At 43.2% G+C, this 22,958-nt stretch overlaps 2 protein-coding genes across 2 annotated transcripts in view; one reads left to right on the forward strand and one right to left on the reverse strand.

Moving 5' to 3' along the window:
* lmbr1 (limb development membrane protein 1) overlaps positions 1-8,836 on the reverse strand; it is a 174,432-nt gene extending 165,596 nt beyond the window's left edge. Inside the window, exon 1 of the mRNA XM_033044377.1 lies at positions 8,568-8,836. Coding sequence (XP_032900268.1) covers positions 8,568-8,630 — 63 coding nt within the window. The 5' untranslated portion in view covers positions 8,631-8,836. The remainder of the gene's footprint in view (positions 1-8,567) is intronic.
* Positions 8,837-9,114: 278 nt separating this feature from the next.
* nom1 (nucleolar protein with MIF4G domain 1) overlaps positions 9,115-22,958 on the forward strand; it is a 47,593-nt gene continuing 33,749 nt past the window's right edge. The window contains exons 1-4 of the mRNA XM_033044408.1: positions 9,115-10,155; positions 14,926-15,062; positions 18,445-18,640; positions 20,325-20,648. Of these exons, the coding sequence (XP_032900299.1) occupies positions 9,307-10,155; positions 14,926-15,062; positions 18,445-18,640; positions 20,325-20,648 (1,506 nt within the window). The 5' untranslated portion in view covers positions 9,115-9,306. The remainder of the gene's footprint in view (positions 10,156-14,925; positions 15,063-18,444; positions 18,641-20,324; positions 20,649-22,958) is intronic.

Consider the following 22,958-nt stretch of genomic DNA (forward strand, 5'->3'; position numbering starts at 1 on the left):
GGAAAATTAGATATAATATCCCTTCTGCTCTAGGATTTTATAATTTAAAAGAAATAAAGAGAATGGAAGTGTTCTTTGATTTTCTTTTTCTTGTAACATACTCGTTACTGTAGTATTATTATTACCTGACCAGGCCTATACCATATTTTGAATGTACATAGTACCTCTTTTACTCTGTGCCCACTAAGAAGATGCGTCATGGAAGTAGGTAACTATATTGAATTAATCATCGAACTTGGCAAGTGTGATTGCCCAGAAGGGCAATAAAAAAAGCTGAAGTGTTTTGGTGTTTTTGGGGGGGGGGGGGGGGGGGGGGGGTATCAACTTTAAATGAACAGAAACATTATATTTGTAAGAACTTGTGTAACTTCTCTGCTTGATATTTAAACTATCTCCTGAAAAGCAAAGTAAAGACAGAGCTGTTCAAATACATCTAAAAGTCACTTTAATTGTCATCCGAGTCGCTCTCGAGCAGAGGATCCTCCTCATCAGACTTGTCACAGTTATGGCCCTGTCCCACGGTACGAGTTCATTCCAAGAGCTCTCCCGAGTTTGCCCTGATCCGAACTCGGAGATTTACGGTAATGGCCGCTCGTTGGTCCCCGGGGCTCTCGTGGACATTTTTCAACATGTCTTCGCGAGCTTACCTGCCGTTAGCGAGTCTTCCCGAGTACCTGCGGTTAGCGTTACGAGCCGCTAAGAGACGTCCCCGAGCTCCGACGCACCCGCTACATTCATTCTCCGTGCTTACCACGAGTTTGATTGTTTTTTTTAAACTCGGGAGAGCTTTTGTAATGAACTCGTACCGTGGGACAGGGCCATTAGGGCGAGGTCCCAAGGCAGATGCTGCAGCTGGGTCTTCTCCCGTGTCAGGCCTCTTTGCCCTCATCCCTCCTGCATGCCACAAGCCGATGGCTGGCCGGGGATCAAAGTCCTTGATGTTACTGGCATGCAGCATGATGAGGAGCTGGTCCGTCACCTGGTCATCCTGGAGGGAACTTCTGATGGTGGCCTTCAGCTGCTTCAGCCGGCTGAAGTCTCGCTCATCCTCAGCTGAACTTGCCGGTATGGTAAGGAGGAGGTCAAGGAGAGTGCAGATGTTGGGTAGCTCTTCTGGTGTGGGACTTCAGGAACACCATGCTGTATCACACCAACCCTTCCAGCAACACGGCCGTTACTTGGCACTACTGGAGCATTAGGGGGAGCTTCAATGCCCAAATTTCACAGTGGGTTTCTGATGAAAAAGTGGGAGGACTAGTAAGCGAGAGACAGAGACACAGAGACAGAGAAAGACAGAAAGAGCAGAGGCAGAGACAGAGATGGAGATAGAGACAGAGAAAAAGACAGGGACAGAGACAGGTACAAGGATAGGACAGTTTTGGAGGGATATGGACCAAACGCAGGCTATGACTTTGCAGTTTCTCTCCCCCTCCCGTGGGGTGAGGGATTTAAGGGCCTGTCCCACTTGGGCGACATTTTGGGTGACAGCCTGAAAATAATGGAATGTTCAAAATCCAGGGGCGACATTTGGGTGTCATAGAATCATAGAAATCATAGAAAGTAGGTGCGAGAGTAGACCACCAGGTCCGTCGAGCCCGCACCGCCATTCACTCATGGCTGAACACTAAACAGACACACTTACCCACAAACAGTAGACACAAGACACAGAACACAAGACACTACCCTCCCCTTTATACCGCTATCACCCCTCTCCACCCCAAGAACCGCGTGATCTCCTGGGGGAGGCAAAAAACCGGATAAAAACCCAGGTCCAATTCGGGATAAAAATCCGGGAAATTCCTCTCCGACCCCAATCCAGGCGATCGACACTTGTCCAGGAGATCACTCAGGTCTACTATACTAACCATACCTAGGTCCATATCCCTGCCCTCTCCCCGTAGCCCCTTATCCCCTTGGCAGCTAAAAAACCATCTATTTTTGACTTAAATATATTTAACGTTTCAGCTTCCACTGCTCCCTGGGGCAGTGAATTCCACAAACTAACCACCCTCTGGGTGAAGAAGTTCTTCCTCATCTCAGTTTTAAAAGAGCCCCCCCTCACTCTGCAACTATGTCCCCTAGTTCTAGCCTCCCCGATCATTGGGAACATCCTCGGTGCATCCACCCGATCAAGGCCCCTCACGATCTTATACGTTTCAATGAGATCGCCTCTCATTCTTCTAAACTCCAAAGAGTAGAGTCCCAGCTTACTTAACCTTTCCTCATATGTCAATCCCCTCATTGCAGGAATTAATCTTGTAAACCTTCGCTGCACTGCCTCCAGGGCTAGTACATCCTTTCTTAAGTATGGACCCCAGAACTGTACACAGTATTCCAAATGTGGTCTCACTAATACCGTGTACAGCTGCAGCAAGACCTCCGTGTTTTTATACTCAATCCCCCTAGCAATAAAGGCCAAAACTCCATTGGCCTTCCTGATTGCTTGCTGCACCTGCATACTGACTTTTAGTGATTCATGTACTAATACCCCTAGATCCCTTTGCGTCGCATTACAACGCAGCTCCTCCTCATTTAGAAAATAACTTGCCCTATCATTTTTTTCCCCAAAGTGAATGACTTCACATTTATTAGTATTAAATTTCATCTGCCAAGTTGTTGCCCACTCACCTAGCTTATCTATATCCTTTTGCAGACTCTTCCTATCCTCCTCATCCCCTACTTTCCCTCCCATTTTCGTATCGTCCGCAAATTTTGATATATTACACTTGGCTCCCTCCTCCAAATCATTTATATAAATTGTGAACAACTGTGGTCCCAGCACCGACCCTTGCGGAACCCCGCTAGTTACCGGTTGCCATCCTGAGTATGAACCATTTATCCCCACTCTCTGCTTCCTATCCGTTAGCCAATCCTCTACCCATGCTAATATATTACCCCCAATCCCACAATTTTTTATTTTTAGCAATAGTCTCTTATGTGGCACCTTGTCAAAAGCCTTTTGGAAGTCCAAGTATACCACATCCACCGGTTCCCCTTTATCCACTCGGCTTGTCACTTCCTCAAAGAATTCGAGCAGATTCGTTAAACACGACTTCCCCTTCACAAAACCATGCTGGTTCTGTCTGATGAAGTCATCTGTGTCTCATCGTGTTGTGCGACCCGTCACACCCTGACGTATGCTGTCCTGCGGGTGACGCCCGGTTAGGGATAGGGACCACAGATGGGCTGTAAAATATTCTTCAATGCATGGATTTTAAACATTTATATTAAAATACAATAAAATCAGTTGTACAAATGAAAAAATGTCTGAATCATTCAGTTCTTTTTAGTATTGATCCACTTCCAGATCCAATCACCATCTCTAACTTTTAACAGGGATGGATTCTGTGAGTGTAGACTGAACTCCCCTCCACCCCCCTCCCGCCCCATCCCTCCTTCTCCATTCCCCCCCCCCCCCCACCCTTCTCCCCTACCCTTCTCCCTTCCCCTCCTCCCCTTCACCCTTCTTCCTCCACCCCACTCCACTCTTCTCCCCCTTCACTTCCCCCCCCCTCCTCTCACATCCTCTTCTCCCTCTCTCCCATTTTCCAACCACCCCCCTCCCACTTTCCCCGACGCCCCCCATTTGTGGACCCAGCCTGTGACAGCTAGATCCCACTAATTGTACTGCACAAAGTCTACTCCACATTATCTGTTTTAGTAACATTGACTCTGGGATTAATTCAGACTTTGGGAACACCCCCCACCTCACCACCCACCCCCTTGCCTTGCTTCAAAATGGATGGTGGGTATTTAGATTCAGTGGCCGGCGAAGGTGGGTGGCACTGAAACATTAACAACATTGCCTGTACCCAGTTGAAAAGCCCGCTGCCTCTGGGGGTTTGGAGAGACCATTGGAAGAGAGATCTGCCTCTGGGGCAACTCTGGACCAACAGTTTAGTTCCCATGCAGAATATTGGGGGTTCGAGTCCAACCCCTGGGGCCCAGTGTCACATTTAGTTCAGAGATACAATGCCCTTCGGCCCACCGAGTCCGCACCGACCAGCGATCTCCCGCACACTATCCCACACACGCTCGGGACAATTTATAAATACCAAGTCTATCAACCTAGAGTTAGGGTTACCTCCCGCACTCCAAAGGCACACAGGCTTGTATAAATTGTCCCTAGCGTGTGGGATAGCGTGCAGGGGATCGCTGGTCACAGGCTGGGTCCACAAATGGGGGGCGTCGGGGAAGGGGGAGGTTGGATAAAGGAGGGAGAGGGGGAGAAGGGAATGGGAATGTTGTGGAATGGGGGGGGGGGGGGGGGGGGGGGGAGCAGAGATGGGGAAGACGTATGGAGCGGGGAGAAGAGCGGAACGGTGGGGGAGGGAAGAAGGGGGGAGAGGGGAGTAAGAAGGGTGGATGGGGTTGGAGAAGGAGGAATGGGGAAGGAGGGAGGAAGAGGAGGGAGGAGGGGAGAGGAGAGTTCAAACGGTGATTGGATCTGGAAGTGGACGTATACATCTGTAAAACTGAACGACTCGGACATCTTTTTATTTGCACAATTGATTTTATTGCATTAATTTTTATATATTTATGTTTAAAATCCATGCATTGAAGGAAGAATATTTTACAGCCCATCTGTGGTCCCTAACCCTAATCCGAAAAAAACCCTAACCGGGCGTCACCCGCAGGAGAGCATACGTCAGTGTGTGTGTCGTGCAACTTGGACAGTGGACGGCCTGATGCAAACTGTGTCGGGATTTTTATCGGCGACTGCGAAGCTTCAGTGACTGACGCCCGTAAAACCATCACTGACGCTCCACAGTTGCCGGAAAAAAAAAAAAAATCGCAAAGTGGGACAAGCCCTTTAAGGGAACAACAGCAACAGAACAATTTGCAGCGGTGTCGAGCGCCAATCCGCTGCCTGAGCCGCTGGTTCACAAACAAGCAGCAACTCCACAGGGCAAGGCAGGGAACAAGGATAAGGCAGGAGCTCTCTGAGAAACGCTGGCACAGTTTGCATTAGGCCGTCTGCTGTCCACATCAGCCAAGCTTTCCTTCGCTTGCCAAGCCGGGCAAAATGACACGCTTGCCAAGCCGGGCAAAATTCGGTTGCCCGGCGGGACTTTAGGTGGCCATTGGCAACCGGGCAACCTTTCATTTCGAGCCCTGTAAGTCCATGCGATCTTTTGCTGTATGCAATGGCTGATGGGGTAGAAGGTGAGGACTCGGGGTACTCTGTCCCTGTTACAACTGGGGGAAGAGGGAGACAATGGTGACTCTGTCCTTGTTGCGACTGGGAGGGAGTGGGAGAATGTAATTTCAGTCATGAATAGCTGACCTTTTCTCAAATGGTGCCCCAGTTCTAGACTCTTCAATTAGGGAAAATATCCACCCTCTCTCGAGCCTGTCCAGAATTTAGACTCATCTCAATCTTACAAATTCTGATGTATCCAATCCTAGTCTACTCAATTCCTCTTCTTACAGCAAACCAGCCATGTGAAATTGCTGCTGCACTCCCACTTACAGCAAGTACATCTTTCCTTACATGGAGGAAATCAACAACTGTAAACAATACTCCATGACCAACAGATCTTTTACAATCACAAGACTTCCTTGCTGTTTCAATCAACCTGATACTAATGAAATGTTACATACCCTTTTGCCCTCCCAGTTGCTTGCTATTACTTCACCTACACATTTGCCTGCCATCACTGATGCATGTGTATATACAGGTCCCTTTGAACACCAACACTACCCAATTGCTCACCATTTACCTGATCTTCTGTTATACACACCAAAATAGAAGAGCTCACACTTTTCCACATTCCGGCACTCACTCAGTTTTATCCATATTCCTCCTGAAGCATTCATTCACCATCTAATGTGCTCCAGTCACTCTTCACAAAAATCAAAAAACAGTTACCGAAGCAATTACTGATACTGCTGGGAATCAACGTGTCCTAAGATCCTCTGGCAATTATTCAAAATCAAATACATTACTGTTCCACAAATTAAAAAAAAACCCATCAGCTTCCTCGTGGAATCCGAATCCACTGTGCAAATTTTGTTTTTGTAATTTGCTTTATAGCCTGCTTCAAGCCAAGAAGGAATCCTTGATATACTACAATACACCAAAATCTTTCTTGAACAGCCTTATCATCCAGGTACAGAAACATTGCAATCTTTGTTCAAACAAGGATCAGGACGTCCAACTACACATTGCCTTGATCAAATATAGAATGTTTTTTCCAATTGATTAAGAACAATTCGTTTATTTGGTTGTACCTTGTCCAAGTCCAATTGATAATGGCACAGTAATGATGCAATGTGTTCCATTGATTCATTTTGATACCATTAATTTTCTTCCTTATATCTAATGTTGATCAAGCAAAGCATAGAAGTCTAATCTCCCCACGGCTTCTCTTGCAACTCTGGTCAACCATCAATCAGATTTGCCTCTGTCTGCTTTAGTAGTCCATTTTTAATGCTTCAAATTTAGATTTTTGGCAAGCCTGGCTTTCAACATACTGATTGCAGACAGGATTGGAAAACTTTTGCAACTAAATGTTTAAAGTGGCATATTTGTCCACCTAGAAGCAAAAACAACAGAAAAATGAAACAGAAATTGTTGGCATACGAATTTCAATTCAGGCGATTTGATAGCATAGAAACATAGAAATTAGGTGCAGGAGTAGGCCATTCGGCCCTTCGAGCCTGCACCGCCATTCAATATGATCATGGCTGATCATCCAACTCAGTATCCCGTACCTGCCTTCTCTCCATACCCTCTGATCCCCTCAGCCTCAAGGGCCACATCTAACTCCCTCTTAAATATAGCCAATGAACTGGCCTCTACTACCCTCTGTGGCAGAGAGTTCCAGAGATTCACCACTCTCTGTGTGAAAAACAGAGAGTGGTGAATCTCTGGAACTCTCTGCCACAGAGGGTAGTCGAGCCAAGTTTAATTTCCAATCCAAACGCAAGGAGGTTTAGAAATGAATCTGGTGTAGTGTTGAAAAATCAGCTTTGAATATTTCTTGAGTAAGAAAAGACCGATACTTCTGCATTAAGACAATAAATATTTGCTTTACCGTCGATTAACCGATAAAACCAAATAAGACTTCAGAACCAACATTTTCTACTTATAGCCTCCTTTTGCTCTGGTATTTTGTTTCATTCATATGTTTAAACTATAATGTTCTATTATATGGTTTAATGTATGTCGTGTTGTTACTTGCAAGCGGAGCACCAAGGCAAATTCCTTGTATGTGTAGATACTTGGCCAATAAACTTATTCATTAAGGAGTTTCAATGTCTTAAAACATTTATTTTGCTTATTTAAACACGTTCTTGAATTCTCCATCTTCCACGTCCTTCTCTCCAGCGAACATTGACATTTAAGACACATGTGATGACCCTTTTTCCTATTTTTGTCCCTACAAAAAAAACACCTTTGTACAAGAATCACAACCAGCATTCAATGGAGCAGCCAATTTTCTTGGAACATACAAGTGTAATAAAAACAAACTCCCAACAAGACTCTGGTTCATCAAATGAGAAAAGGCTAAATTAAGATTTTTAAATAACTTATTTGTACAAATAACTGAAATACTGCAAACGAATTATAAATACTCAAAATCCATCAGATGACAAATAAAGCATGATCGCATTAAAAAACATCACTCGTTCTTACCAAAGGAGCCATCTGGTAATTCAATTATGAGTTATTATTCATTCAATGAACAAATTGTCAACAAACCTGTTAATGGAGGGAACAACATTTCTATCAATATCTCAAATACTATTTGTGATATTGATAAAACGAGTGATGTTTTTAAATGTATTGTGATAATAAAATTAACCAGCTTATTTGAAAAACAAAGAAAATAAACTAGTTAGTTTGAGAAACAATGGTGGAAATAGCAAAATAATAACAAAGATCCATGCAAGGCAAATGCTAAGAATAAAAATACACCCTTTTGTAAGAAATTTCACAGTAACAGTAGGCAGTATAAAGCTGATCAGTCAGTCACAAATAAGTACATTTGTATTAACTAACCAATTAATAAACGCTAGTTCCAATCTGATAACCCCAACAATACCTCTCGGTCAACCCAGTTCCCGTTTACTTCTCACAATACTTTAGGCCCATTTAAAAGAATAATACTATAAAATCTACGTTTGCAACAGGTACATCAATATCTGGATCGTTATTCTATTAAAACTATCCAACATAGTTCTGCTTTATGAGCACCGCTATATGAAAACAGGGGAGGGCGGGGAATAGTGAGCCGTTCTAACACAGGAAGCGCGTAATCTAAAAGGAACATATCAACCTGCAAGACACTGCAACCAAGCAGCACAGTTGTAACAGATGGTGCGAGATCTACTCACACTCTTGTTCATACCATGAGCAAATACAAAACCATTAATGATCATCAAGTACATCATTTTAAAAAAAAGCAAGAAGCCTCCACTCTGAAAGAACCATCTGAACAAAATGACCAGGAATGGAGCAGCCATCAATATATATCTCGCCCTTTATGAATGATTATTCATGAGACATTGGCGAAAGCAAAGCCAAACCGCGCAGTGACGAAGCAGGTGCAACTACTTACAATGTACTCCCGGACCTGGCTGTGAAAGTTTTGCTCTCTGATTGTCACATCGTCAGGGTCCATCCTTCATTGAAGCTTAACATTTAAGAGCGATAACAAAAAAAACAACAAAGGCTGACAACGACTTGGAAGTGAACACATTCGGGGCGATGCCACAGGCGAGCGGAGGAACGAGAGCGGCTGCAGCTTATTTCAAACAGACCATCGCATCCTCGCTCCCTCTGCCTTCATCACTGCGCGACGCGACACCACGGCACGGCAGCCCTCGACACAGTAACAACACCCTTCATTGGCCGAGCCGGTCCCGGGAGATGACAGCACCCCGCTACATTCCGCCCACCGATAGGCTGGGTGTGACCTCAACCTAACTTGTTGGGAACCGGGAGGGCGGGGACCGGAGAAACAAGCTGACGACGATGATTGACGTGAACATTCACCAATGGGAATTGGCACTCGCTGGCGACCGGGTGCCACCGAACCAATCGTGATGCGGGATCGATAGAGGGGCGGTGCTTATTGAGGAATCAAGTTTGGATGCACCCAGAAAACTACATTTGTTTTTAAATTGCACATGGCGGCGCTCGCGGCCGCTGCCGCCCCGTGAGTTTAGTTTTAAACCGTGTTTGTGCGTAGCGGAGAGAAAGCCACGTGGAACAGCGGTAGTAAGCTTCACGAATCAATATTTACTGCTGCGTTTAAAAACAATTAGGCTACGAAGTGTGTCTGTTGTGTGGCAGCAATGACGGGGAAGAGATCGCGGAGCGGCACCGACCTGAAGCGCTTTCAAGAAGCCATCGAGCGCTTCGTGGAAACGGCGGAAACCAAACCAGAGCAAGACAGGGCTCAACTCCAGAACTCCGGCCTCGGTCCAAACAAGCCGAAATGTCGGAAGGAGATGAGGAAAGAGCGGAGGGTGCTGAAGAAGCGCCGGATGAGAGACTATTATCAGAGGAAACACCTGAACCCGAGTCCCGAGGAAACCCCGGGCAGCGGCGTGAAAACGCCGGCTCAAAAGGAGAAGACGAACGAGGCAGAGGACGAGGGGCCTCGGCCCTGCCAGGAGACGGGTCCGAAGAGAAAAGCGACGTTCGTCTCAGCCAAATCCGCAGGGAAAGTTAAGGGACGACCCCCAGCCAAAGTCATGAACGAGCAAATCCGGAGACTGGGCTTATTGGAGGCCAACCAAGAGGAAGAGAAGGAGATCAAGAGGCTGGAAAAAGCCTTGGGATTGAACAAACGTAAAAATAAAACTACCATGCCACAGGCCTTCGCCCGGGACGGCCTGGATTACATCCTAGGGATTGTAGAGCCCGGCGCCGCCACCGCTATGTCAGGTTTATATGAAGAGAGTGACGATGAGATGGGTGCATTGCAAGAGGAGCTTATGAATCAGGCTGACAGTGATCCGGATCAGTCCGACGATCAACAGGTCTCAGAAGAGGATTCGTGCCCCTCAGACGTGGACTTTGTGAGGGAGGAAAGTAGGAAGATGATTGAAACAGCAAATCGCAACCAGGAGTCTGATCAATCCAGCGATGATGCTGATGAAAGTTCGCAGCCAAGTCAACCAGCACTTGAAGCCGAACGGGTATTTTAATACCGTTAATGTATTTCCAGAATAGGCAAGAGTTGTGCAAGTTGTTGCCTAATTTTAAAATAGCTTGGGTATTCCCCATGAAATATTTCAAGAAGTCCAGCAATAATTTCATGTTGTGATGTTTCAATTTCCCTTGGTCTTTGCGTTGAACAACTCTTCACCCTGATTTTTGGATCTAACTGTTTTCTTACAATTATCCTTTCTTCCTTCTACTATTCTTACTCAATTTGATCTTCATACTTATATTGTATTGATTTATTATGTGAACCAAGCTACAGTGAAAACTTATTTGTGTGCTATCCAATTAAATCAGATCGTACTTTACACAAGTATAATCAAGCCATACTCCAGTACAATTGGTAGTGCACAGAGATTAAAAACCAGAGTGCAGAATTTTGTCTACAGCATGTAGTGTTACAGTGAAACAGTCCAATGTCCACAATTAGGTAGATTGGGACTTCTTATGGAAGGACTGTTCAGTTATCTATTAGCAGGTTCCTGAGTCTGGTGATTAGTGGTTTCAAACTTTCCTATAATTTACCCATCAGGAGAGGAGAGAAGAGGGAATAACCAGAGTGCCTGAAAAATGTCCCTGATTATGTTGGGTGTTTTGTCCCGACAGTAGAAGTGTTGTTGATGGTGGGGAATTGAGTCTGTGTGATGGACCGAGCTACATCCCTGCAATTTTTTGCAATCTAGGGAAGAGTTGTTTCTAAACCAAGTTGTGATGCAACCTGATGGTATGCTTTTTATAATCAATAAAAGTTGGTTAGTGGAGATGTATGTCTGTAGTTTCAATATGATTCGTTAAGGACATAGTTGGTGATATTTGTGCTGAAGAACTTGAAGTTCTCTATCATTTACAATTCAGCACCATTGATGCTGATTGTGGCATGTTCACTACTCTTTCTCAATACCATAGCTCCTTCGTCTTGCTGACATTGAGAGGTTGTTGTCTTAACATCATGTTGCTAAGCTCTATCTCCTCCTTGTATTGCGTCATGCACTTCACACATTATTTTGATCTTATCCTTTTGTTTTTGCAGATTTTTGTGAGGTCCTGCCAGGTTCCTTTAAGTTTGATTCGCCTCTCTCTCTCTCTCTCACTGACCTTAGTTGATTTTGATGTAGAAACATGGGCAGATGCAGCACAAAAGCAAGTCTATCGGCCCTCTATATCTGTGCCAACCATCAAGCACCAATTTAAAATTAATCCCTTTTTTTTCACTGCACATCCCATCAGCTCTTCCCAGATTCAACCACTCACTTGCAATTTATTGAGGTCTGTTTTCCTACTAACTCGCGCATATTTGAAATGTGGAAAGAAAGACACAAAATCACAAGGAGGAGGTGCAAACTCCACACCGACCTCACCCAAATCAGTATTAAATCCAAGACAGCACCTCTACTGTCTATGCTGCAGTGAAAAAAGTTGTTTGAGAATTAATGCTGTGAATGTCCTCCCATTAATTACATTTTGTGCATAGTTGTAACATAGTCTTCGGCATTCCCTCACAATCAAGTCCCGACTGTCTTTCCAGGTGAAACAGAGGTTCACTTGCCTGCCAGTCTTTCCAAGTGAGGCAGAGGTTCACTTGCACCTCCTCCAATCTCATCTACTGTATCCACTGTTCCAGGTGTCAACTCCTGTACATCGGCGAGACCAAGCGCAGGCTCTGCAATCCGCTCAGTCCACCTTAACCTACCTGTTCTCCCGGTTGCTCAGCATTTTAATTCCCCCTCCCATCCCAATTTGACCTTTCTGTCCTGGGCCTCCTCCATTGTCAGAGTGAGGCCCAGCGCAAATTGGGGGAACAGCACCTCGTATTTCACTTGGGTAGCTTACACCCCAGCAGTATGAACATTGACTTCTCTAACTTCAAATAACCCTTACTTTCCCTCTCTCTCCATCCTTTCCCCCGTTCCAGTTCCTCCACCAGTCTTACTGTCTCCGACAACATTATATCTCTGTCTCGCCCAATTCCCCCGACATCAGTCTGAAGAACGGTCTCAAATGGAAACATCACCCCTTCCTTCTTTCCAGGGATGCTGCCTGTCCCACTGAGTTACTCCAGCTTTTTGTGTCTACCCTCACAATCAAGAATGACTTGTTTCTACTCTGGATTTGTGGGTTCTGAGTTGACAGAAGGTAACTGTGGGAACTGTAGATCTTGTAATAGATAGGAAAAAGTGCTGGAGCGACTCAGCAGGTCAAGCAGCATCTGTGGAGAACATGCATAGGTGATGCTTTGGGTTGGGGCTCTTTCAGGTTGATTGTGAGAGGTGGGGGGGGGCGGGGAAGAATGAACAGGACAACGCCTGGCAAGTAATAGGTGGATGCAGTTGAGGGCTGTAGATAGGGCTGGATGTGTTTGGCAGGGATATGTCATAGTTTGAAGTGGTGCACATCATCAATATTTGCACACCATCTCTGTATACTTCAGTGCATAGACTTGAAGATCTCAAATAATTCCTTTTGTCCCCTTATGACTTTTGACAGTCAGAGACTGGTGATTCCCATGAGTTGTTAGGGATGTTGCCTTTCTTTGGGGAAATGTTAACATATTTTAGATTTTTCTGAGTCCACCTAGTAATGGCCTCATATTAGATCTTGCGTTATGTTGTTTATTTCAGGAGTCTGGGGTGAGGCATGAGAATAACACAGCCCATCCAGAAAATCTGACTGTGTGTAACCAGATCTTCAATGCTTGAAATGTTGGCCTGTTAGCTGATGACTTTAGTTTGCATATTCTTGCAGGGAATTTTAAGGATTGTGTCCTCCTTCAATCTTCCTTTGTAAACCCTGTCCAAAGTTCTGCCTGCATGTGCTGACATAGGGCAATCTAAAGGAAATCCTGGCCTCTTTAACAGGCATGCCTCTTCCTCTGCGGCAACCATCCACTTTTATTTGAACGGTGCAATGGTCATTGGCTCAACCATAAAGCAAGACGGGTTCCAATAATTTACAATGCATGTGTAAGTAAAATAAGATGCAACTGAAGATGTGAAAAAAAAGCACAAAATCATGGAAATATTCAATAGCTATGTAGGATCTTTCACAAATGTAATTTTTTAAGTTGATGATGCTCAATCAACCTATAGCATTGCCATCCTCCTTCAGAAGTCACCTGAATATTTTCGTTGTTTAAAGATTCAAGGCAAAGATATTTCTTCGTGATTTTTTCAAATGAATGGTGCCTTCTCACTTTCAAAAAACTCTCCTCATTTTGGAAACTATTATTAAATTGCTCGGCCCTCTTCATTCTTGGAAATAACCTTGTTATATCAAGGGTACATCATGACTGAGTTGGAAAATGATTTATATAAGAGTGGGGAAGTTGGTAATGTGAGATTCCCTCCTGAAGTGTTTGAATTCATGTATGAATCCTCAATCTCCTTACCTTCTTGATAGATTTTTAAATGCTAATCGTTTTTGATGCTCTATTGGCCTCCCTTGAAGTAGACGTTGTATAAGTTATTGAAGTGTGTGAATTGTACCCCCTAAGGAGCCAGACCCATGGAACTCCCTAACTGGAGGCAAGACTGGTCAGAGTCTCGTAATATAATTTATTTATAGTGGCAAGAAAGTCCACGTAGGCAAAGTGAGGCTGTCCGGCGTCGTCTGTGTGCGTTTGAGGATGTGTTGGCGATCTCAGGCTTGTCTCAGCAGTGCAGTCCTAGTCTCGAAGGAGGAGACATGGTGATCTCAGGCTTGCCCCTGCAGTTCACCATTGCCTTGAGAGGAGGTGCCTGTGGTCTCAGGCTTGACCTGCAGCTCAGCTTTGGGCTTGAAGAAGTAGGCGCAGCAATCTCCGGTTTCTCCCTGCCGTTTACGCTTGCCTCAAATCTCACCTTTGTTCTGGCAGGTTAGTCTTTGCCTCAGCATCTGGGCACAGTCCCTCATTGTCTGCGGGCACGTAAGAGGCACAGGCGGCCTCGGGTGTGACCCGGCCACTCAGTTTTGGCCTCAGTGGAGAACTAGTTGTCTAGGGCTTGTCCCAGCAGCTCAGTCTTGACCACAGCATGGTGGTGTTGGGTTTGGATTTGTCCCAGTGGCTCAGTTTTCCAGACCTGCAATGGGAACACAGCGAACAGTGAGGTTGCCCCCTCCCGGCTGGAACACCTGGGTTTAAAAGGAGTTGGCTGTCAAATTGCAGGTAGGCCATTCCAATATTAGTCAATTATGCACAGAAGTTACCAATGGTGCTGAGGTTTGGCCTCTCCTGACCTGTCGGCCAGTGATGAGGATCAGAGCAGCATCTGTCACAGGACTATTATGTACCTTTGGGTGTCCCATCCCGTCCAATGCATTTGTTTCTGGGGGCAGTAGTTCAATAAAACCATTTGAGCTAGAGGAGAATTAAAGTGCTCAAGCACCTCAGTGGGTCAGGTAGCATCCCAGGAGAACATAGCTTTATAGTGTATTGTGCTTATAGATAAAAATGGGAGTGAAATGAACATCAGAACTCTATTTTCAAGGGAGACTAATATTGAATTAATGGAATAACCCAAAGAGTCAGTGGAACATGTGAAAACATATTCAACATTTACTTTGGGAAATTGTACATTTCTACGTAATTCTGCTATTTAGAGAGTTAATTACATATTTGTATCTTGACATTCAATTTATCCTCAGAATAATTGAATCCTTTTTTGTGCTCAACATAAAATGTTCCTGATTACACTGTGGGGGGAGGTGGGGTGGAATAAAAACTACACAATACATTTCACTCAGTTAACTTGTTCAATCTGTTCCTCTAGGACCGAACAACAAATGATAGCGCAGTTTCTGGAAAATATATCCCTCCACAGTTACGTAAATTGTCTGAAACGGTGACTGCAAAAAAGAAAGAAGAACTTGCAAGACTGAGGAAGACTATCAAAGGACTTCTGAATAGGTACTGATATGAAAGCTTTGTGGTGGTGCATTAATTCAGGATAGATTTTGTAGAGATAAATGTTTCTATAAATCTTTTCATTTTCAGGAAAACTAGCAATATAAAGTTAGAGTTGAACAGCACGGAACCAGGCCCTTCACTTTAATCCCGTCATGCTGACCAAGATGCCTATTTACGCGGATGCTATTTTTCTGCATTTGGCCCACATCCCTCTCTTTCTGTTCATGTATCTGTCCAAATACTTTTTAAACACAGTTTGTACTTCCCTCGACCACAACCTCTGACAGCTTATCTGATATGCTGACCAGCGATGGTGTGAAAATTTTTCCATTCAGGTCCCCTTTAAATATTTACCCAGTCACCTTAAACCCATGACCTCTAGTTTTAGACTCCTCCACCTGTGGAGAAAGACTGACTATCTATGCCCTTCATAGTTTGCTAGTAGTACACATCTAATAATCCTTAATGAAACTTTCCTAGTAAGCCCAGAAAACCCGATCAGATTTGTAAGGCAGGATTTCCCATGCGCAAAACCACGCTGACTTGCTATCACCTGTTCCTTGTCGGCAATCTTGCTTCAAGCGTTCCAATTGAGATCAAACGTGCATATGAAATTGTATGCAAATTCCGTTTGAGAATATGGAAGGATAATAGTTTCTAAAAGCTAGAAACCTGGAAACAATTTAGATGAAAGTGATTTAATAGTTCGTTCAGACTATGACCTTTGCTAATTCTAGAGATGCTACCTGAATGGTTAAGTGTTTTGAGCAAATATTGTTTTTAAGGTTAATGTTAAGGTTTTTAAGGTTAATGTACATTGCATACATCCACGCCAACCAAGATGTCCATCTAACACGTGTAGGAAGCAGATGCTGGTTTAAACCTAAGATAGACACCTGAAGCTGGAGTAACTCAGCAGGTCAGACAGCATCTCTGGAGAAAAGGAATTGGTGACGATTCGGGTCGAGACCCTTCTCGAAGAAGTAATCTGCAATACTCTCCAATGCTCCATTTACCGTGTAAGCCTTTACCTAGTATAACTTGCCAAAATGCACTTGTCCAAATTAAATTCCATCTGCTATTTGTTGTCCCACTTCCCCAGTTTATCTAGACACCAATGTAATCTCCGATTCCCTTCTTCCCTGTTCTCTACATCGCCAAACTTACTAACCATGTTAACCATTGTTGTGCAAATCATTAACTTAATGACAAATTGTGGACCCAGCACTGATTTCTGGTCACAGAACTCCAGTCTGAATAACAACCCACTGCTATTACTCTCTGACTCTTTTCACTGTCAATTTTGAATCTAGTGGCCAACTCACCCAGGATCCCATGTGATCTAACCTTTTTTTTTAAATAATTTTTTAATGATTTAATTCTTTATTTCAAACAGAATAAAAGAATACAAAGCAAGTGTGAAACAGCATACAAAACAAAACAAGAATATTTATAAAGTGTCATAAACAATATCTATAAATAAATGAAATCGTATGTGTCCGAAAAGGACACCAAAGCCAAAGCTTATTAATTCCCACCCCTTATTCAACTGCTTATAATTATCTTATACAAATTTAGCAGCTATATGTACACCAAATTATTTACATTTATACACTAATCAAATATTTACAAAGCCATACAAAAAAAGAGAGAAAAAAATAAAATAAAAAACCCTCATATACTATACAGTATCTCTTAATCATATATACAACCCATCACCCTAAAGTGTTTTTGTACATCTTTTTAAACTGAATTATGTTTGTGTTAAGTTTTATCTCCTGTTCCAGACCATTCCACAAATTCACCCCACAGATTGCCATGCACATACTTTTAAGAGTTGTTCTGACATTGAGATTTTTTAAATTATGTTCCCCTCTCAAATTATACCCACCCTGTCTTTCCATAAACAGTTTTTGTATATTTCTTGGAAGTAAATTATTTCTTGCTTTGTACATGATTTGCGCAGTCTTAAATTTAACCAGATAGGTGAACTTCAGTGTATGTGACTTTAAAAATAATAAATTGGTATGTTCAAGATATCCAACGTTATTGATAATTCTTATTGCACTTTTTTGTAATGTGCATAACGGCTGTAGGTTGGTTTTGTAGGCGTTACCCCATATCTCCACACAGTAACTCAGATATGGCAATATGAGTGTATTATACTCACATTGATCAGATATGGCAATATGAGTGTATCAAGGTACCATGCAGGACAGTGTCAAAGGCCTTGCTCAAATCCATTTAAACAATTTTATCACCCTGCCCTCGGCATGGTTGCGCAGCGGTAAAGTTGCTGCCGAAGACCCGGGTTCGATCCTGACTACGGGTGCTGTCTGCATGGAGTTTGTACGTTCTCCCTGTGACCGTGTGGGTTTTCTCCGAGATCTTCGGTTTCCGCCCACACTCCAAAGACGTACAGCTTTGTAGGTTAATTGGCTTGGTGTTAGTGTTAATTGTCCCTAGTAGTATGATAGTGTTAATGTGCGGGGATCGCTGGTCGGTGTGGACTCGGGCCGAGAGCCCCGTTTCCACGCTGTATCTCTAAGCTAAACTAAAATTAAACTAAATACTATTCGTCACCTTGTGAAAAATAGCCCAATCAAATTCACGAAATACAATTTCTCAAGGGTAAAGCCAGACTGACTATCCCTAATCGATGATGGACACAAAATGCTGGAGTAACTCAGCGGGACAGGCAGCATCTCTGGAGAGAAGGAATGCGTGATGTTTCAGGTCGAGACTCTTCTTCACACTGATGGCACCGTGCTGTCTATCCCTAATTAAACCTTGCCTTTAAATGCTGGTGATTCCTGTCCTTAGAATCGTCTTCAGTAATTTCCCCACCACTAATGTTAAACTCACTGGCCTGTCGTTCATTGGTTTGTCCTCGCAGCCCTTTTTAAATAGTGGCACATTTGCCACTCTCCAGTCTTCCATTACCTCTTGCGAGGCCAAAGTTATCTCTGCTATGGGCCCTGAAATTTCTTCAATACCTTCCCAAATTTCCCAAGGATACTCTTGATCAAGCTCTGGGGATGAATCCAACTTAATATGTCTTAAGTCTGTCAGCACTTCCTCTTTTCTAATGCGGGTATGTTCCAATATATCATTCTTCGTTTCCCTTAATTCCGTAGCCTCCATGACTGAGCAGAAGTCATATCAAAATAATTCAAAGCATTGGTTAGAGTGTACCTACTATGATTGGAGCTGCTTTGGCAACCACAGTATTGAAACTGCAGGATAGATTTACCAGAATGGTACCTGATTTGTAAATGTTAAACAGATTATAAAATCAGCAATTTGCATGCATATTCAGTTGTACTGATATTTATAAGTATGCTACCTTGTGTGTATTAAATAATCTGATTACTTCTTTCAGACTGAGTGAACCTAACATGGCCTCCATTAGTGGCCAGCTTGAAGAATTTTACATGGCAAATAGTCGTAAAGACATGAATGAGACACTGACTGATGTTCTGCTAACAGCCTGTGTCACGCCAGCCTTGATGCCAAACAGGCTGATGATGGAACATGTTCTGCTGGTTAGCATTCTTCATCACAATGTTGGAATTGAGGTAACGCCATCACTCAAATGTTTTATCAAATTGTTCCATGATTGGTCTATTCTATTGTTGGTATTTTCTTTAGCCACTTAGTTATCTGGCAGCAAATTTACATAGTTGAAAATGAATTGTTAAAAATTGTATTATAGTTCGTAGAACAAATGCAGACGTTTTGTTTTGGCTCGAAGTTTAAATTGGTGAGATGTGTGTCTTTTTTTTAAATTCCACCATAATTGGGGAACGAGGTTTTGCAGCTTTTTTAAAACAGCTATCCAACTTTAATAAAGCCATAGCATATTTTGTAACCTCAAAGGGTGCGGTTACTTTAGTGGGTGTGGAAGGCTTAATCAACAGTGAAACACCATTTCTGTATGCCAAGAGATAGTACAAATTTCAGTTTTTAAGTCATTATTACTCAAGTCTGGTTAAACTTGTATTGAATGACATTAAATAAGAGTATCATTTGGAAAGCCAATTGTTTGTTAACTTTTCCAAATTCTATGTTTTCTCATTCTCAGGGTCTCATTCAAAATTATGCATTTGTTTCTAGCTTTCTAACTCGAGGTAGATGAGATGCATGTAGTTTCAAATGAAGTGACAAACTAAGCTGTACAGTTGCAAATCAGGAAGATATACAGAGGTAGACAAAAATGCTGGAGAAACTCAGCGGGTGAGGCAGCATCTATGGAGTGAAGGAATAGGTGACATTTCGAGTCGAGACCCTTCTTCGGACTGATGTGGAGGTCGGGGGGGGGGCGGGTAGAAGAAAGGAAGAGGTGGAGACAGTAGGCTATGGGAGAGCTGGGAAGAGGAGGGGAAGGAGGGAGAAAGCAAGGACTACCTGAAATTGGAGAAGTCAATGTTCATACCACTGGGGTGTAAACTGACCAAGCGAAATATGAGATGCTGCTCCTCCAATTTGCGGTGGGACTCACTCTGGCTATGGAGGAGGCCCAGGACAGAAAGGTCGGATTGGGAATGGGAGGGGGAGTTGAAGTGCTGGGCCACCGGGAGATCTGGTTGGTTAGATATGATCTTGACTGGCACATCGCTGCAGCATTGAAGGACAGGCACCTCACTGCAGCATTCCACAGCATCAATAAAGAAAAGCACAGCAGTTCTCTTGGTATCCTGTTCAACCATTGTTCTTGGATTTGCGTGTATAATCAGTTATTTATTTATTGTTCCTGAGAATATTATCTGCATATTGGTTACTGTTTCTTGATGAATAACGATGACTGCCCAATTGAAATGCAAAAATCAAACTGCTGCTGGTGGCTGAGTAGCAAATATAGGGCAGGGTGGGGGAGGAGGAAGGGGTTTTCGATGTTTTGGGTCAAAACCCTGCATCAGGACTGGAGAGAGAAGATCGCTTGTCTTGTAGCTTATCTTCCCCCTCTACTCTCAGTCCTAATGTAGAGTCTCAACCTGAAAAAACAACAATTCCTAAGCCCCTCCCCCACAGATGTTCAAAACCCACTAGTTATCGAGCAGTTTGGGGGTTTTTTTTCCTCCAGATTCCAGCATCTGCAGAAATGTGTGTGCCCAATTTAAATACTTTGTCGTCAAAAAGTGCTTTGGGTTATGTGGAGATTGTGACGGTCATCATTTTTAACCCATGATTGGACTGTACTTGAAGCTCTAATGATTACATATTAGCATTCCAGGTATAAGATTAATGCTATTTGTTTTGCAGGTTGGAGCCCATGTTTTGGAAACAGTGGTGAAGCGATTTGAAGAATACTCTCAAAGTGTCAATGAAGGAAAGGAATGTGATAATCTAATCAATTTGATTGCACATTTTTACAACTTTCACATGGTACACTCCGTGTTAGTGTTTGATATTTTAAAGAAATTTGCCAACAGCTTCAAAGAGAAGGACATTGAGCTAACACTTTTTTTACTGAAGCATGTGGGATTTGCTCTTCGGAAAGATGATGCTGTGGCATTGAGAGAATTCATCATGGAGGCTCAAAAGAAAATTAACAATGATGGTAAACAGTTTCATGACCAGACCAGGGTAAGAATGATTTCAAATTTAAGCCATAATCCATTAAAGGGCAGGGAATCAAAAAATGGTTTAAAATGGTACAGAGCTGTGATGTGAAATTGAATTATATGCCGAACTCTGAAGTTTCTTACTCGAGTTCCTAATTCATTTATAGATTGAGGAATTGATGGAGTCAAAGGGCTATAGAGCTGGTAAACGGCTCTTCAACCCCAACCAAATGTGTCAATGGTGTGCATAGGACATCTGATACTCATGTTCTAATTCAATTCAGATGTATAGCATGGAAACCCTTCATGCCACTGAGTCTTCACCGACCATTGATCACTGGTACACTAGTTCCGTGCTATCTCACTTTCTCATCTAAATGCTAGGGGCAATTTACAGAATCCAATTAACCTACAAACCTACATATCTTTGAGATGTTTAAGGAAACCGAAGCACCCAGAGAAAACTCACACGGTCACAGGGAAATGTGCAAATTTCGCACAGACAGCACCAGAGGTCAGGACCAAGCCTGGGTCTCTGACGCTGTGACGCAACAGTTCTAGTTAGTGTCGATCACAGATATTGGAGATTTTGCTGAAATAACTAGATGGAGTTGCTCTAGTTCATTCTGTAGATGATACAAACTGTAGCCAATGCATGCTGGTCATCAATGGAGAATATTTCAGGTGAGGTGGTTGCTTTGCCTTGGATTCAAACTTGTGAAACTTGAGTTGTCTTGCAACTCCACTGAGACATGTGAAGTATATTCTTTTAGGTTTTTTGTCCAGCTTTGTAACAAACGGAGACGTTTAGGAAAATTACTTGGTGAATCGCATCACAAAATTCTGAAATTCCACCCTCGAGCAGCCACAGCTTTAATGGCCAATCTACTTGATTTTCTAATCTACGACCACATACGAATGATGCAGTAGCGTCGTGGTTCAATTACTAGCAACACAGAGATTAACTCTCCATCATTTAACATTGATGGAATTAGCACACTAATACCTGGCATCCTAAGAGAGGCAATGTTAGTAGCGATGGTGATTCCTTCTATTGCTTATTGATTATGAGTAAGATGCCAGGAAAGAGGGTACTGAACGTCTAGCATACATCATCCTGACAAAGATAATTTTAACTATAGCCATGGTATGCTGGCCATCAATGGAGGATATTTAGCGTAAAGCATATCTTATAAAGGAGTTCCAGAAGAAATTTGCTCCCTAGATTGCTAAGAAGGGGATTGAATGGGTCGTAACAGAGATTCCAACCACCCACTATACATTCTTCCTTCAATGCCCTCTTAACTACTTACTTTAAACCTATGTTGGAACTTTTGATTATGGGCAGAAAGAATTCTTAATGTTTACTCTATCCCTATTCTTGTCTAACTATCGAGTCCCTTCTCCACCTCCTCTGCTCCAAATAACGCCTTTTCTCATAACTGAAACGCTCCATCTCAGGCAGCATCCGGGTGAATCGCCTCAACACCCTCTCCCATGCATCCATTTTCTTCCTATGATGTGATGGCCACAATTACACATAGTACTCCAGCTGTGGCGTCATCCATTTTTGTTAAGTTGTACCATTGCCTCCATGCTCTTGCGTTCTTTGTCCTGGCTATTGACGGCAAATGTCCCCTAATGCATCTTCACCATCTGATCTACCTCTGCTGCTACATATATCATCCTACATGCATCATACATGCAGGGATTCTTTGACTTCTTCATCTAGGTCCACTGTTCATCAATACCCCCTTAGACCCCACCATTCACTGTGTGTGTACTATCTTTTTAATGCTCCCAAGAGCATCAACTTGCATTTAACAGGATTACATTTCAAACATGCATTTTTCAGAGGTAACATGATATTTAGAGTCATAGAATGATACAGCTTGGAAACAGGCCCTCTGACCCAACTTACCCATGCCGACCAACATGCCCCATCTGCATTCGTCCCATAGGCCTTAGGCCCCTATTCATTCAGTAGGTTAAGTCTATCTTCCTCACCATTGATAACAATGCCAATTTTTCTGTCATCTGCTAACATACTAATCACACCTCCAACATTGTGAATGTATAGACCAAATAGTATGGGCTCAGCACTGATCCCTGTGGTATACCATTGATTAAAGACTACTAAACAAAAAGGATTCCTCGCCATTATCATCTTACTATTGCCAAACCAATTTTGGATCCAACCTCCCAGCTAATCTTCGATCCCATGGGCTCTAACATGTTGGACCAGCTTTCCATGTAGAATCTTGTCGAAAGACCATTCATGACTATGTGGATGACTTCAACCACATTGCCGACAACAAGCTGGAAAGGGTAC

This window comes from Amblyraja radiata, chromosome 2 (assembly GCF_010909765.2).
Source record: "Amblyraja radiata isolate CabotCenter1 chromosome 2, sAmbRad1.1.pri, whole genome shotgun sequence".
In the NCBI taxonomy this organism is placed as follows: domain Eukaryota; kingdom Metazoa; phylum Chordata; class Chondrichthyes; order Rajiformes; family Rajidae; genus Amblyraja; species Amblyraja radiata.